Below are 14,432 nucleotides of genomic sequence, written 5' to 3' on the forward strand. Positions count from 1 at the left end.
ACCTACATCTGATGGGGAGCCACCATATATAGTGATAGATATTAGATATTGTTAGTCAGCATCTTACTGCATTAATGTAGATCAGAGTTCATAAGTGTATGGCCACCTCACGACTGTTATATTTCTTTGGTTACCTTACCAAAGAATGTCAGAAAGAGGATATATTAAAGGGATTATTAATATATGCAAGTTCCTACTCCGGTGTATGCAATACAAGTCCAAATTTGACCTGGTGGGTGGTAAATCATGTACTAGTATGTCAGTCTTACGTAGAGTATTGTGTTACTAGTGTAGGCTAATACATATTCTGCATTAACAAACAGCCCAAACGTTTCTAATCATTTAGGTATACTTTACATTCACCAGAACCCTGAAATAGTAGGTTCAGTAAATCCCTAGTCATGACACAAAACTGATGTGCTTCCTTTATTGTATACTGTTGTATTTATAGAGCAGCTTTATCATGTATCAAAGGGCAGTGAACAATGCATCTGTAGGTGAAGTTTTCAGGACAGGAGAAATACAGTCTCCCCATACTTGAAAAAGGTAGAAGATAGCATGACCGATGCACACAGGGGTGCAACATACCTTTTCCTCAACACACCAGAATAGTGTGAGGATCACTAGGAGACTGGGTGATTTTATGCTTGAACTTCGTTGTGTATCTTGTACTTGCATCTGGTTTGAGGTGCATAGGATGCATTGTCATTTTCTGCTATATAGTGAACTGCCAATATTTATGTTGGATGGCAATTTAAAGGACTACTACATTATAGCACAGGCTTAATGTGGATTCGTTGTCTCATTTGTTACCACTGTTCAGAAGAGGAAGATAGTGTGTGAAACATGAGTAGCCTCAAACTTACACAAGTGACTGGAGCATTAGACAGTTACTAGGTTTTCCACATCATGTACTAAAGAACAAACCTATAATGTGATGTTTAGGACCATTACCTGTAGGAGCCGGTCAAATGGCTTAAGTCCCCCTATATCTCCAGGTCCACTAGGCCGAATGTTCTTCACATATACACCCTTTTCCAGCAAGCCATCAGCTACACTAAATCCAAAGTCTTCTCTATCGGAGTCTTTAAATAAAGAGACCTGCAGGAGAAAAAGATCAATGTAAAGTTTGTAGATTAATGCAATGCTTGTGAATTTCTTAAAAAAATAAAAGTAACACTATAGAATTTGCCAGGACGAAAACAATAACTATATTTGTAAAATATATCCAAAGATAAACAAATGTATGAATAAGCAAATAGCTATGTCTGTCACTGTTATTTTTGCCCATTAAGTATATCATTTATGGCTTTAAGAATATAAAGCACGGGTCCATCGCTGCACAATGGAAGCAGTGTATAAAAATCAGTTTCTAACTAAAGTTATAGTTAGTAAATCTGTAAATTCAATGTGTATTTATCACTCTGTTACATCATTGGCCAGGCACTCCTGGACACCTGTACAATATTCTAATTATTCACTGCCTACCGTTGTAGATTTGATAAGGATTATGTGAGTGGCATGTCATATCAGTAGCTGATGGGGAGTGATGGTCCTCTAGTGCCAATTGGAGGCTCTTAGGGTACCTCTTGGGAAGTTAACTATCCATTTTAAAACACATATGTATGGTCCAGTATATAGGGACTCCCTATTTAGTTTGAACCACCCTATTAGCAGAAGAGCTGTGAAGTGCAGGTGGCTTATCATACATCTGCAAATGTGTTAGAGAAGGCTGCAATTTTTTGTACAAGTAGAATAGCAGTTCTACTGGTTCATAGTACTGTGCTCAGGGTTTATGTATAGTTTATGTAATGTCAGTTATCCTCAACTGATTATCTAAATATTGTAGAATGTTTTTATACCATATTTCAGTGGTTCCCAAATTTTTGCAGTTCGCGGCACCCTAAGAGTCTCCAAATTTTTTCAAAGCACCCCTCCAAAATAATTACTGAGCAGTCCTGTTTTAGAAGTAGTTGGGTCAAAAAATTGTTATAAGTATTTAGGTCACAACAGAAATACTTATTTAGTTGTATGCAAAAATGCCCCTCTACATCCACGCACACTGCCCTCACGCTGTCCCCCTCCTCTGCCTCTCTGTCCCCTCCTCTGCCTCTCTGTCACGATGTCCCCCTCCTCTGTCACGCTGTCCCCCTCCTCTGCTACAATCCCTCTCACTCTGTCCCACGCCAGGCGCCAGCAATAGAAAAAAGATAGAAAACAAAAACTTACCAATCCGCTTGGCGCCGGGACCCAGCAGCCTCCTCTCTCCCACAGCTGTCACTGACATCATTCAGTGACAGCTGCGGGAGAGAAGAGGCTGCTGGGTCCCGGACCAGGCGGATTGGTAAGTCTGTTTTCTTTCTTTTTTTTTTTTTTTAGGGCTGGCCCGCGGCACCCCTGAGAGCCGCGCACACAGTTTGGGAACCGCTGCCATATTTCAAGGCCAACCCGCGGCTCTCGAACCACATGCGGCTCCAATGCTAGCATGGGCAGTTCGGTCCTCAGCCAGCGCAACTCCCCAATCATGTGACCACCTGTGCACAATGCAGGGAGGTCACAGGGCGTAATCAGTCAAATCAGGAAAGGAGGAGGAGACAGTGGAGAGAGCTCTCCCTCCCTCCTTCCTTCCTTTTTTCACGGGATCCAGGCTGTGTGTAAGGTAAGTGGTATTAATGTTAGATTTAATAAAAATTGGGGAGGCTGATCGGCATGTGGCAGATCTTATGGCATATGTAAGGTGGTCTGATGAGCATCTAATGAGGTCTGGTGGTATACAAGGGGCATGTGGTGTATGAGGAATGCAGGTAGATCTAGTGGCATGTATGGAGCGTGCGGGGTGGAATGAGAGGCATGTGGGGAGGTACAGTGGACATGTTGGCTATTTGTGAAGTTGGGATGAAAAAAAAAAAGACAATTACTGTGGAGGGAACTGTTGAAGACAGTCTCTCCACAGTAGCTCACGGTGCTTCTAAGTACCCTTTGAACCCACGTCCGCTGGACACAGCAGTAAGGTGAGCTCAGAAAATATAACATCCACCATTGGCAAAATGTTCATAATAATAATTAACTGTGTGTGTGTGTGTGTTATGAATGCGCATGTTTATATGTGTACATTATATATACACAGTATATAGAAGGTAAAGTTGGCTCTTTGCCATATCTGTAGGTATTTTTTGGCTCTTAGGCTCCGACTGGTTGGCTACCCCTGCCATATTTAATTATCGCTACCTAAATAAGTTCTTAAACATGGTCAGAGCTTGCCACAAACTGTACATTTTAGGCAGGAGTGGACTGGAACTGACCTTGTGTAACTCCACGGGAGTTGGTGACATAATCTCTTTCATTTCTTGTTTCATTTTTCTCATGGCTACAGATTTTCTCCCGACATCAGAGGGTAATGTGTTGCTGCGGGTGCTCTGGCTGTAATGTAGCCTGGCAGAGTTCTTCTCTTGGAAACTTGCTTGCCGGCCCAACTGCCCACGAGGCTGCGAGTTTTCGTGATTCAAGCTTAGCGTGCTGCCTGACATGATGGTTGCCTTCAGCATGAATACAAACAACAATTCTCATTAACTCTTTTTATAGACTGCTCTACATCCAAACAGTAGAATAAATTGGCAGTGCTAGAGTAACACTGGTTATATCTTTGAATGTTTGTGGGTCACGTATTAACATGTTTACTGTGCAGAATAGCTTCTAATGACTGGCTGCAGAACAATAAAGTGTAAAATGTATAGAAAACACAATCATCATATAAGCAACTGGATGTGGAATTAACAATTGTTTGTATTTAATGATCCTCATATCCAGAGCACCTAGGTACACAGGACAAATGCTGAATAATAAGCACAATGCAAGGGTAAATTTTGTGTTCATTTTGACATCTTTACACACAATTTCTGGGTGCAGTTTGTTCTGCATCTGCCCTGTTCAAATCAATATAACATAATGGCAGTTGTTATAAAGAGCTACTCCTAGCTTGATAGTCATTCATAGGTGTCTAATCATATAATGAAACTGTTATACTGATCAGCGTTATATCACAATATTCATTGCACTGGGAAAAAACCCTTCTCATCAGATGTTTGACAAAAGGCAGATTATAATAAAAGCGATTCATGCTTCTTAATAACGTTTATTTTTTATTGTACCAAGTAGCAGAAACCTTTTATCTTATTTGTACTATATTCCAAATCTCCTGTAAGGAACTCCTGGGACATGCATAAAATCAGCAATATGCGCAAGTTTTTGAATCACATTCATCTATTTGAAAATTTATTTATTTTGTACCATTAATGAATAGAAGTGTAAAATTTACCATAGGTTAGTGTTATTTTTCATTTAGATTCAAGTACTAAAATTGTGTTTGAAAAGTATCTAGTACAAAGCAAAACTGGTAACCTTCTATTAAGTAATAAATACAACCAATTTTGTTGTCATTTGTAATGCCAACCAACATCCAGTCTACTTCACACGTGGTGCTTTGCACATTGTTTCACCAGTTATACATATCCCTGTCAGTTCCTATGCAGTACAGATAGGAATATCCCAGGAGTGCTCAGATTCACTCTGAACCCAGGAGCAAAGGATAGATTTTACTCAGTGTTTCACATGCTATCAGCCAGCACACACAGCAGCCTCTGAGAAACAGGCAGATTCTATGTTGATGGGATGTATGAGAATAAATCAATCTGTGTCCTGCTACTAGAGGGCTCAGCTGTCATGTTGATTTTTTTTTTTGTTTTTATAAAAGTTTGTTGTGTGGTTGCACTAGTAAGTTGTTTAGAAGACAAAATTGCCATATTTTATGGCTAACAGTGGAATAAGTAAAGCAATCATCAAAACTCAGGGAGGGTTAACGAGACATCTTGGATCATCTAAAGCCTCATTTGTACAAAATTGCATATGCAATCACCATAGCTTGTATCCCCAGCTGTACTAGCTTGGCCTGGGTGGTATAGTACTGGGACTGAGCAAGATTGCCCTAATATCAAGCATGTCTCAATAAGTTTTGAAGGTTGTAAGAATTCTACTGATTGAGTGTCCTACACAGAGCCAAGACTCAGCTGTGTGCAAATGTCCAGCCTCTACTGTGGATTCTTAGTTTAACCAGATTGCCTAATCAAACATTGTAAAGCATGTGAGCCTGACCAATACATATCAATAATGTAAGTAATATATATACTTTATATTATTTGCATACACTAAATATACAAACTTAGTAAATGGGGGTTGTTTGTTTTGTTTATATTTATAAAATGGCATAGGGTATGCAATAACAAGCTATAGATGTACATGCTGTATTAACTTGCACACGCTGCACTCTAGCCAGGACAAGCAGGAGGCTAGTTCAACACACAGAAAGCAACACACAGAATTGTATACCAAGAGACTCATGTTCTTAGAACATTTGTGCATGTCAGGTTTCTCCTGTAAAAATAATAAAAGGATGTTATCTAAGTAACAAACAGAATCCAAACTTTTGTGTTATCAGTGTTTGCATATTACCTCTAGTTCTCTGAGAATTCCTGACTGTCCACAAGTTTCTAGATCCTCTAGTGCCTGAGACCAGAAATTTTCCTCTTGGTCAGCTTCTGGGTCCTCCGGACCTCCAATAAATCTAGGATCATAAGACATTACACATATTAACATGCCAGAAATCACCAGTCTTCATAGTAAAACTTTGTTTGGGGGGTAGAGCCGTATCCCGCTTTGCTCCTCTTGCATTAATAATTTTTAATTTTATTGAAAGAACATTTTAAACAATAGGGATATAGAAAGTGAGGGAGAAATAACAATGAGGGTATAGGGGGCACCCACAACTTTATGTACAAATGCAATATTTGTGAAAACAATAACTAAGGCAGGTCATATGTTTTTCATCATCTATATAGTGCCAGTAAATTCTGTAGCGCTTTACAATTGGGAACAAACATTTATAAGACAATACTGGGTAAGAGGGCCCTGCTTTCAAGCTTACAATCTACGGGGACAATGGGAGTTTAAAACACAAGGGCATGTGCTATATCATATTGCACATTGATCACACAGCCCACTGAATAGTTTTTACCTTTGCATTCTAGCTGGTTCAGTTACACAACTATGTTGATCTTAAAATTGTTATCTTGTGTTAGCTGTGTAGAGGGTGGTAATTAGAGATGAGCGGGCTCGGATTCCGCTAATAATAGCCCACCCGAACAGTGCGGATCCAAACACTGTTCGGATATTTCCGGCGGCCAAAAAAATGAAAATGAGGCTCTGTCGTCCAAGTCTCGCGAGGGGTGGGAGGGAGGGCCCAGAACAATTCCATCTTGTACCTCTTTTTTTGGCATTAGGTGCTCAAGCTACCTCCGTGCAACCTTTTGGCCTTAAAACAATATTGTGAGGTGTTCAGAATAGACTGGAAATTAGTGGAAATGATTGTTATTGAGGTTAATAATAGCGTAGGAGTGAAAAAAAAAAACACAAACCTGGTTTTTAGCACTTTTTATGTTTTTTTAAAAATAAATCCGAATCCAAAACCTTTTGTCAGGTGTTTTGCGAAACAAATCCGAACCCAAAACCTCAAGCAAATCCGAATCCAAAACACGAGACACCAAAAGTGGCCGGTGCACATCCCTAGTGGTAATAGGGTAACCTAGGGAGATTAAGATGCTGTTGAGGAATATTATAAGCTTGTCTGAAGAGATGGGTTTTCAGAGAACGCTTGAAGACTTGTCTTCCTGTGCTAGGGAGGGAATTCCACAAAGTGGGTGCAGCCCGAAAAAAGTCCTGTAACCGGGAATGGGAGGATGTGATGAGAGTTGCACAAGATCTGCATCTCTCTTCCAAACAGAGGTGTCGAGTCGGGAGATTTTTTGAGACAAATGAGGAGATGTATGTCTGTGCAATTTTGTTGACGGCCTTGTATGGTAGTAGAAAAATGTTATATTGGATTCGTTGAAATATAGGCAACCAATGTAGAGACTGACAGAGTGGCTCAGCAGAGGAAGAACGGTTTGCAAGGAAAATCAATCTAGCCGTTGCGTGCAAAATAGATTGTAGGGCTTCAAGTCTGACTTTGGGAAGACCAGTAAGGAGGGAATTGCAATAGTCGATGTGGGAGATGATAAGTGCATGAATTAAGGTTTTTGCAGTGTCTTGTGTGAGATATGTGCATATTCTGGAAATGTTCTTTAGATGTATGTAGCATGATTTAGATATAGAGTTGATGTGGGGAATAAATGATAGTTTTGAGTCAAGGATTACACCTAGGCAGCAAGCTAGTGGTGTGGGATTTATAGTCATGTTATCAACAGAGATAGAAATGTCAGGCAGAAAACTTCTGGTTTTCGGTGGGAATATTATTAATTCAGTTTTTGAAAGATTTGTTGGCGAGAAGACATCTAGGATGAAATGGCAGAAAGTCAGTAACGCGAGACAACACAGATGGTGAAAGATCTGGAGCGGATAGATAGATTTGTGTATCATCCACATAGATATGCTACTGAAATCCAAAGGAGCGTATTAGTTTTCCAAGAAAAGTGGTGTAGATAGAGAATAGCAGAGGACCTAGGACTGAGCCTTGTGGTACTCCAACTGATAAAGAAAGCAGAGCAGAGGTGGATCCAGAGAAATTAATCGGTCTTTCAGTGTTAGATAGGTAGGTTGAGAACCAGGATAGGACAGTGCTTTCAAGACCTAGGGATTGTAGCGTTTGTATGAGGAGAGAGTGGTCAACAGTGTCAAATGCAGCAGAGTTTTCCAGGAGAATTAGAAGAGTAATCGCCTTCATCTTTTGCTGTGATCAAATCATTGACAACCTTGGTCAGCGCAGTCTCTGTGGAGTGTTGAGAGTGAAAGTCATACTGAATAAATCTACTGGATCCTCTTCAGTCAATGTGGATCCTTAAGGGACATTTTCTAATCGGCAATCAGAATACCAATACACCTCTATTTATTGGAGAATCTGTGATCCACATCTCTGTGCAAGTAATGATTTATTGACACACGAGAAGTTTATTGATGAATCAACAGCATGCATGCTTAGTCAAAAACTTGTTGTAAAAGTAAAGAGCTGAATAAGATTTTTCAGTTACAAAATATCTACGATTCTCAAAGATTGAAATATACTGTTCTTCTTGAATGAATTTTGAACACTCACACCTATTTCTATTCAGACAGAATTACATGTACTATAAGTAGTACAAGATATGCATTTGATTATTGATTTTAAATATGTTTAATGTTATTTTTATTCTTAATAAGTTGTTATATAAATAGCCCAGAACTTAATGCTAAAGTGTTTATTTGACTGCACTTTTTTCCCTGCAGTAATTAACCTATGTTGGAGGGGAGGAGGGAGGCACAACTAAATCTGAGTTTAGGCCTAGATCTTTCTGAGGTGAGATATCTTTTGGGTTTAGGAATGGGCAAGTCCTCTTTTCTTTTGTCTTTAGATGTTGAGGGCTCTTCCTCCAATGGGGAAAACATACTGGAGGAGGTAATTTGATTACAGTAGTTTTTATTGGAGGCATAGCACTCAGTTATTGGAGTGGTTAATAGAAGAAGAGTAGGTTAAGATCTAAAATCTAGATTCAAAGTAGGTTGTACATATAGTGTCACTAATAAAGAACTTTACTGCATGGGCAACATCAATTCACTCACTTGGTTCATGTCGTTACAGACTCCAATGGACTTCATGTGATGAGCGACCCTCAGGAGGGTCAATAAATCAGCAGTTGGCAGCTGAACAAAACTGAGCATCAAACACTATTGCCAATTTAATATGCTCCAGACAGAGCTATGGGGGAGAGCATATGTAGCGATATAAGATACTGTAGTAAAAGATAACCACCAGAGGGCAGAAGTTTCACACAAATAGAGTAAACAGCAAACAAGGCTCAATAGGATAGAGCGATATCTTTACGATAAAGAGAACGGTCACACCTTATATGGTGTAGGAAGGGGAGAAATAAAGCATAATTGCAAAATTCCTGTTTCAGCTGCTTTACTCACTATTCTAGGTTGTGGGATGTCAGAAGTCTGTGACCCTTCCGAACTGTTTAAATTTGAGATATCCTGTGTCCTCTCTGAGCTAAGGGTTTGTGTAAAGATGTTTAGTACAGTACAGATGTCTTTCACTAGACTCAGAAAGACTCCAGATGATATTGAAAAACAAGTGCAGCTGAGAGACCAAAGGGGCTCGGAGCATCTCCCCAGCTCCAAGAGTCCAGCACTAAACTGCAACTGAATGACTCCCAGCACTGAAGCACCTGAACAAAGAGCTAACACATCAAAAAACACCAAAGTTGAGATTGTATGACTACCCAGCAGGGTAGTGTAGTTGGCTTTGTGTGTTAGGAACAGAATTCTTGCAAGAGCTCTTTATAGTATTAATTTTCTCTTTAATGTATGTACTGTATTATCAAGTGTAATTACATGACAAATCTAGAGATTCCAGTACTTGAGCCATGCTGCTTCACAACAAAAGGTTGTGTGTAAGGCTAGAGTTTAGTATCTCTGTGACAGTATGGGTTAATAAAACTTCCTGGAACAGATTTAGGCATAAACCACAAAGCATAATAGCTTTATTATTGGATGCTTACCCTTAATCGCTAATGGTGCTTGGGTGTCATCATCATTAATCATATGTTTTAGATTGCAAATAAATGTAATTGGTACTCAGGGATGAATTGGCAAAGTTTTGTAGGGAAAAAAGAGAAGCAAGTGTTCAAGGTTCTTCAGCCAGCAGGTTACTGAAAAATCGGTGCTGGTTTCTCTAATGTGAGTGGTTTCATATATTTCATTGGCTATGCACATCAAGTTATGTCAAAGAGCTATAATCTATCTGACTAGTACTCATTGCAGACTGAATCCTAGATACAGATAAAAAAAAGCCAGTATACAATGTGACCAGGGACCATGCAGAGAGCATCTAGTGAATGATATACAATGCAGAGAGCATTCTAATGAACCACTACATTATTACAATGTATATTAGTGACTACTATTCAATGTGAACCCTGTTCTGGAGGCCGCTATAAAATGCAGAGCTCCAAATCTCTGACTGTTTTACAAAGCAGACAGACCTATGGTAAAACTTTGTTATACAGACCACCACATACCTATGGAGGCTTTACCATAAAGACCCAGACCTATGGAGAATTTACTATATACAGTATATCCCAGTCTAATCGTGAGCAGCCCCCAGTTGGAAGCAAGGTCCCCATATCCCTTGCTTCCTGGTTAATCAAACCACAGACTATGGGGACTTACAAAGAGTTAGGAGTCTGGTTTCTTTTAAGATCATCAAAACCATAGCTAAATGCAGACCTTCATCATCATCATCATCATTTATTTATATAGCGCCAACATATTCCGTAGCGCTTTACAATTGGGGACAAACGTAATAAACTAATAAACAAACTGGGTAAAACAGACAAAGAGGTGAGAAGGCCCTGCTCGCAAGCTTACAATCTATGGGACCTTACTATTTTATTTTCTTTACTTCCTAAAATCTCTTAATCTCATGTTTCCTGGCATAGTGACAGTCTGAGTGTGTATATGCATGCATCTCCCTTCTATGGCTGCATGTTTCCTTTGCATAATGTACTTGCCCTCAGCAAGACAGAGAGACCCTAACTTTACACACTTGGTGCGTGGAATGGAAGTGAAGAGAGATTTTTGATGTTGCTCCCAGGCTTTGTTACATTCTGGGCTGCTGGGGAAGTTAATGAGGCTGCATACGGCCCATGGGCTGCGGTTTGGGCATTACTGCCTTGAGGTATTACTCTGATAAAAATGCTCTATTCTAATTGGCAGAATGACATCAGGAAGCACAACAACTCGCCCAGGATTAATAAAAAAAACCCCTGTAAATTCACTACATTATAAAAGGATATCGTACCACCTATAGACCATCTGTAGATATAGCATACTCCAACTATGCAGTGCACAACTTACCCACTGGCTGTAGGTCTTTCCCATTCATCATCGCTAAGCCCTGTGTCATGAAAGTGATTATTAGTTGGTCTATTCAAAGGAGACAGACTGCTCTTCTGTTTGGGGTTTCTCCATTCATAGGCATTGAAATTGAATCCAGATGCTTGGAAGTTAGGTCCTAGAAATGAATAGAAACCGATAAAATCAAAACACAGTATTTCTTACTAAGCATGAGTTAATCTAGTTTTGACAAAATGTACCCAATTGTATTAGGGGGCAAATGAGACCCTAGTTAGCAGAGTTTATATTCTGTCTCACCGACACTTAAGTATTTAACCAGTAAAAACAAAATATTGATCACTGGTTCAATCCTATATCTGAAACTGAAGTAGTTCTGTGCTAAGCTACATAAATAACAAATACTGGAGTAGGCCAAAACGAGGAGCCAGCGCTTCTCGTAGTTATGCTTACTCAAATGCCCATCATGATAAATACAACCTTCTCCACCTGAACTATAGCATGCGTATGGCGGTCATATAGTAAGAATCTCGACAAATTGTCTGGTATAATTACAAAAATACACAATACCATATAGGTCGAATTTCAACTCCACAGTACTTACCAGAATTTACCTAAACTACGTCTAAGGAACTAAGCTTTACCTTGACTTCCGTAAGCAGTATCCACAGCAGAGCCGTCCCACGACTCAACTGCGCTGTCCACACTTGGCACGGTAGTGGAATAAATGTCAGAGAGGTTGCTGGACTTCTGAGTGACAGGTGTATCATCCTCTGCATCATCTTGTAGATTAAGTGAGCTGTGTGAGGTAAGCGTCTTGGGACTAGATGCTGAAAGACAAATATAAGTTTGGTCATGAAGACCTCTTGCAGAGTAAACAGGAGTACATGCTAAGTGATGTGAGAGATATTTGGTTCATAACTTATTGCTTTGTAACACTAACACAAATGCTGCTTCTCTTTCTTACATCTATGTGGAGTAAAGATAAAGCTAGAGTCTGGGGCCTGAGTCATTAAGGCAAAAAAGGAGTAAATGTTCTCTGGGACAAACCATGTTACAATGGAAGGGGTGCAAATCAGTTTATTATTTTGCACATAAGTTAAATACTGGCTGTTTTTTCATGTAGCACACAAATACTTGACAGCTTTATTATTACACTGACATTTAAAGTTGATCTAGGACATGTCCTATCCCAACTATAAATCTGTCCACACATTTTAAATTTACCTCCCCTCCAATGCAACATGGTTTTGCCCAGGTGCAAGTGTTACTCCTTTTTATGTTTTGCTCTCCTTATTGACTCAGGCTCCGGGTGAGCAGCTGGCTACATACAAAAGCTAAAAGGAATGCCCTATACAGACTGCAGATGGGTAGTTTCATACACAGGGTCATATGAAACAATGTCCCATACTCTACATTAGGCCTGTATTAGATCTCAATAGGACAGTGTCCTAGAGTTGTGACATGTGGCTTGAGATATCTGGAATGGAGGGAGAAGAACCTGCTCAATCCCACTTTTTAAGAATGTTGCAGGGGAAAACCAGGGTTTTTAAAAGTCAGGACAAAAATAAGACCTTTAAACCCTCAAATTGAATTTATTTGAAAAATGCAGGTAAAATGCACCGGTTTTAAGTAAAAATAAACCCAAATTCTAATTAGGGAATGTGTACCAAAACATTAATTGTCCATAAACGACATATATTATGGAAAACCAACACTTACCATCAGTCTGCTTCTTGATTTTTAAAGTGACAGTTTCCCCTGCCATCTGTAATAAATGAATGGCTTCACTCAAAGGTTTGCCTTTCAGACTGTTACTGTTTATGGCTAGAATACGATCTCCTACATGTATTGCACCTGTCCTGTAGGCAAAAAAAAGCACAACAACAACAGAACTTATTTGCAAGAACAAATTAAAATTTACTTTAGCTATAAAAATAAGATGCTTTCCCTGAATTTAAATTTTCATAACAAAACTGACATAATACGTGTGACAATAAGTCATTCCTAATAACTCATGAGCTTTCATTAAAGAAATCTTTTCACTGTATAAAAAAAAGAGAAATCAGTTTTAAAATGCAAACTATAAGGTCATTTTGTTTAGCACTGCACAAATAGCTGCTTAGAGCCTCTTATTAGAGGGAGAGTACATAATGTGCTTCTGTGGGGCTGTATGGATATCAGCTATGAGCAGTTGTGTATGTGCAATGTAAATATAATGTAAATATAACAGAAGACTTGTACTACATGACTGTATGACAATCATAAGTAACAGTACATTACCTTTCTGCCAGTCCACCTTTAGTAAGGCTTGAAATGATAATTGGATCAAAAGGTTCTTCAGTGCCCGAAATTGTAATTCCCAAGGGTCCGCCATACCTCTTCAGTTCAACGGTGTAAATGATGGCTCCACTGCTCTCCTGTTCATCTGTAAATGTGAATATGGTGTCTCAATCTTACTGCTGAGATCCGTCGTAATTAACTAAAAACACTTAGGAGATTAACTGCATTGCATCTTTATTAGTCGATATGCCCTCATTGTGTACGGCTGCCAGACATTTAGGTTTACTGGGGCGAAGCATATTGTCCACACTGGAGGGTCTGGCAGCATTTAACAAAAAAAACAAAAAACTGGCGGTTGTTAACATACTGACTTTTCATGTCATTTCTTTTTGTAAAAAAGTATCTTGAGGAACACAAGCATAACATGTTACCCTTAGAGCGGGAATGTATTCATTTTGGAATCAAAATCAAGTAAGGGATTATAAAATAATACTACAAATTAATGATAATAACAATGCTCATTTGAATATGCAGTACAGTTCTGGGCACCACTGCATAAAAAAGATAATTTGGAACTAGAAAGGGTTCAGAGAAGGGCGACAAAATTTATAAAGGGTATGGAGTCATTAAGTTATGAGGAAAGGATAGCCAGTTTAGGCATGTTTACTTTAGAAAAGAGGCGTCTAAGGGGAGATATGATTACTATGTGCAAATACATTAGGGGTAAATACAGAGAACTTTCATGGGAACTTTTTACCCCAAGGACCATACACAGGACACGTGGTCATCCCCTAAGGTTAGAGGAGAGGAAATTTCACAACCAGCAAAGGAAGGGGTTCTTTACAGTAAGGGCAGTCAAGATATGGAATTCACTGCCAGGGAAGGTTGTGATGGCAGATTCAATAGATATGTTTAAGAAAGGGTTAGACAATTTTTTGGCGGAAAAGTGTATCCAGGGATACGACCCTTAATTAAAATGAAGGATAGTAGTGGATATAGGGTAAAAATAGGACTACAATATTGAGTCTGGGGGGATTTTCACAATTGAAACAGATTGGCGGTTGCTTACTCTGGATCAATTTCAAAGATAAGTGAGGGATCGCAGGAGATCCAAAATAGGTTGAAGTTGATGGACTGGTGTCTTTTTTCAACCTCATCAACTATGTTACTACTATGTTACTAAGTTTCAGCACCTTTTACAATTCTTTTAA

At 39.2% G+C, this 14,432-nt stretch overlaps 1 protein-coding gene across 16 annotated transcripts in view; it reads right to left on the reverse strand.

Annotated features, from left to right (window-relative positions):
• Positions 1-14,432, reverse strand: part of GRIP1 (glutamate receptor interacting protein 1) — a 473,755-nt gene that overhangs the window by 1,789 nt on the left and 457,534 nt on the right. For 11 of the 16 annotated variants that reach the window (XM_075209477.1, XM_075209466.1, XM_075209465.1 and 8 more), the window contains 8 exons: positions 13,222-13,366; positions 12,661-12,800; positions 11,583-11,768; positions 10,942-11,098; positions 5,506-5,617; positions 5,383-5,427; positions 3,303-3,536; positions 955-1,101 (listed from right to left, as the gene is read on the reverse strand). In XM_075209477.1, coding sequence (XP_075065578.1) covers positions 955-1,101; positions 3,303-3,536; positions 5,383-5,427; positions 5,506-5,617; positions 10,942-11,098; positions 11,583-11,768; positions 12,661-12,800; positions 13,222-13,366 — 1,166 coding nt within the window. The remainder of the gene's footprint in view (positions 1-954; positions 1,102-3,302; positions 3,537-5,382; positions 5,428-5,505; positions 5,618-10,941; positions 11,099-11,582; positions 11,769-12,660; positions 12,801-13,221; positions 13,367-14,432) is intronic. The other 5 variants (XM_075209467.1, XM_075209479.1, XM_075209470.1 and 2 more) reach the window with 1 other exon arrangement.

Source organism: Mixophyes fleayi, chromosome 4, assembly GCF_038048845.1.
Source record: "Mixophyes fleayi isolate aMixFle1 chromosome 4, aMixFle1.hap1, whole genome shotgun sequence".
Taxonomy (NCBI): Eukaryota; Metazoa; Chordata; class Amphibia; order Anura; family Limnodynastidae; genus Mixophyes; species Mixophyes fleayi.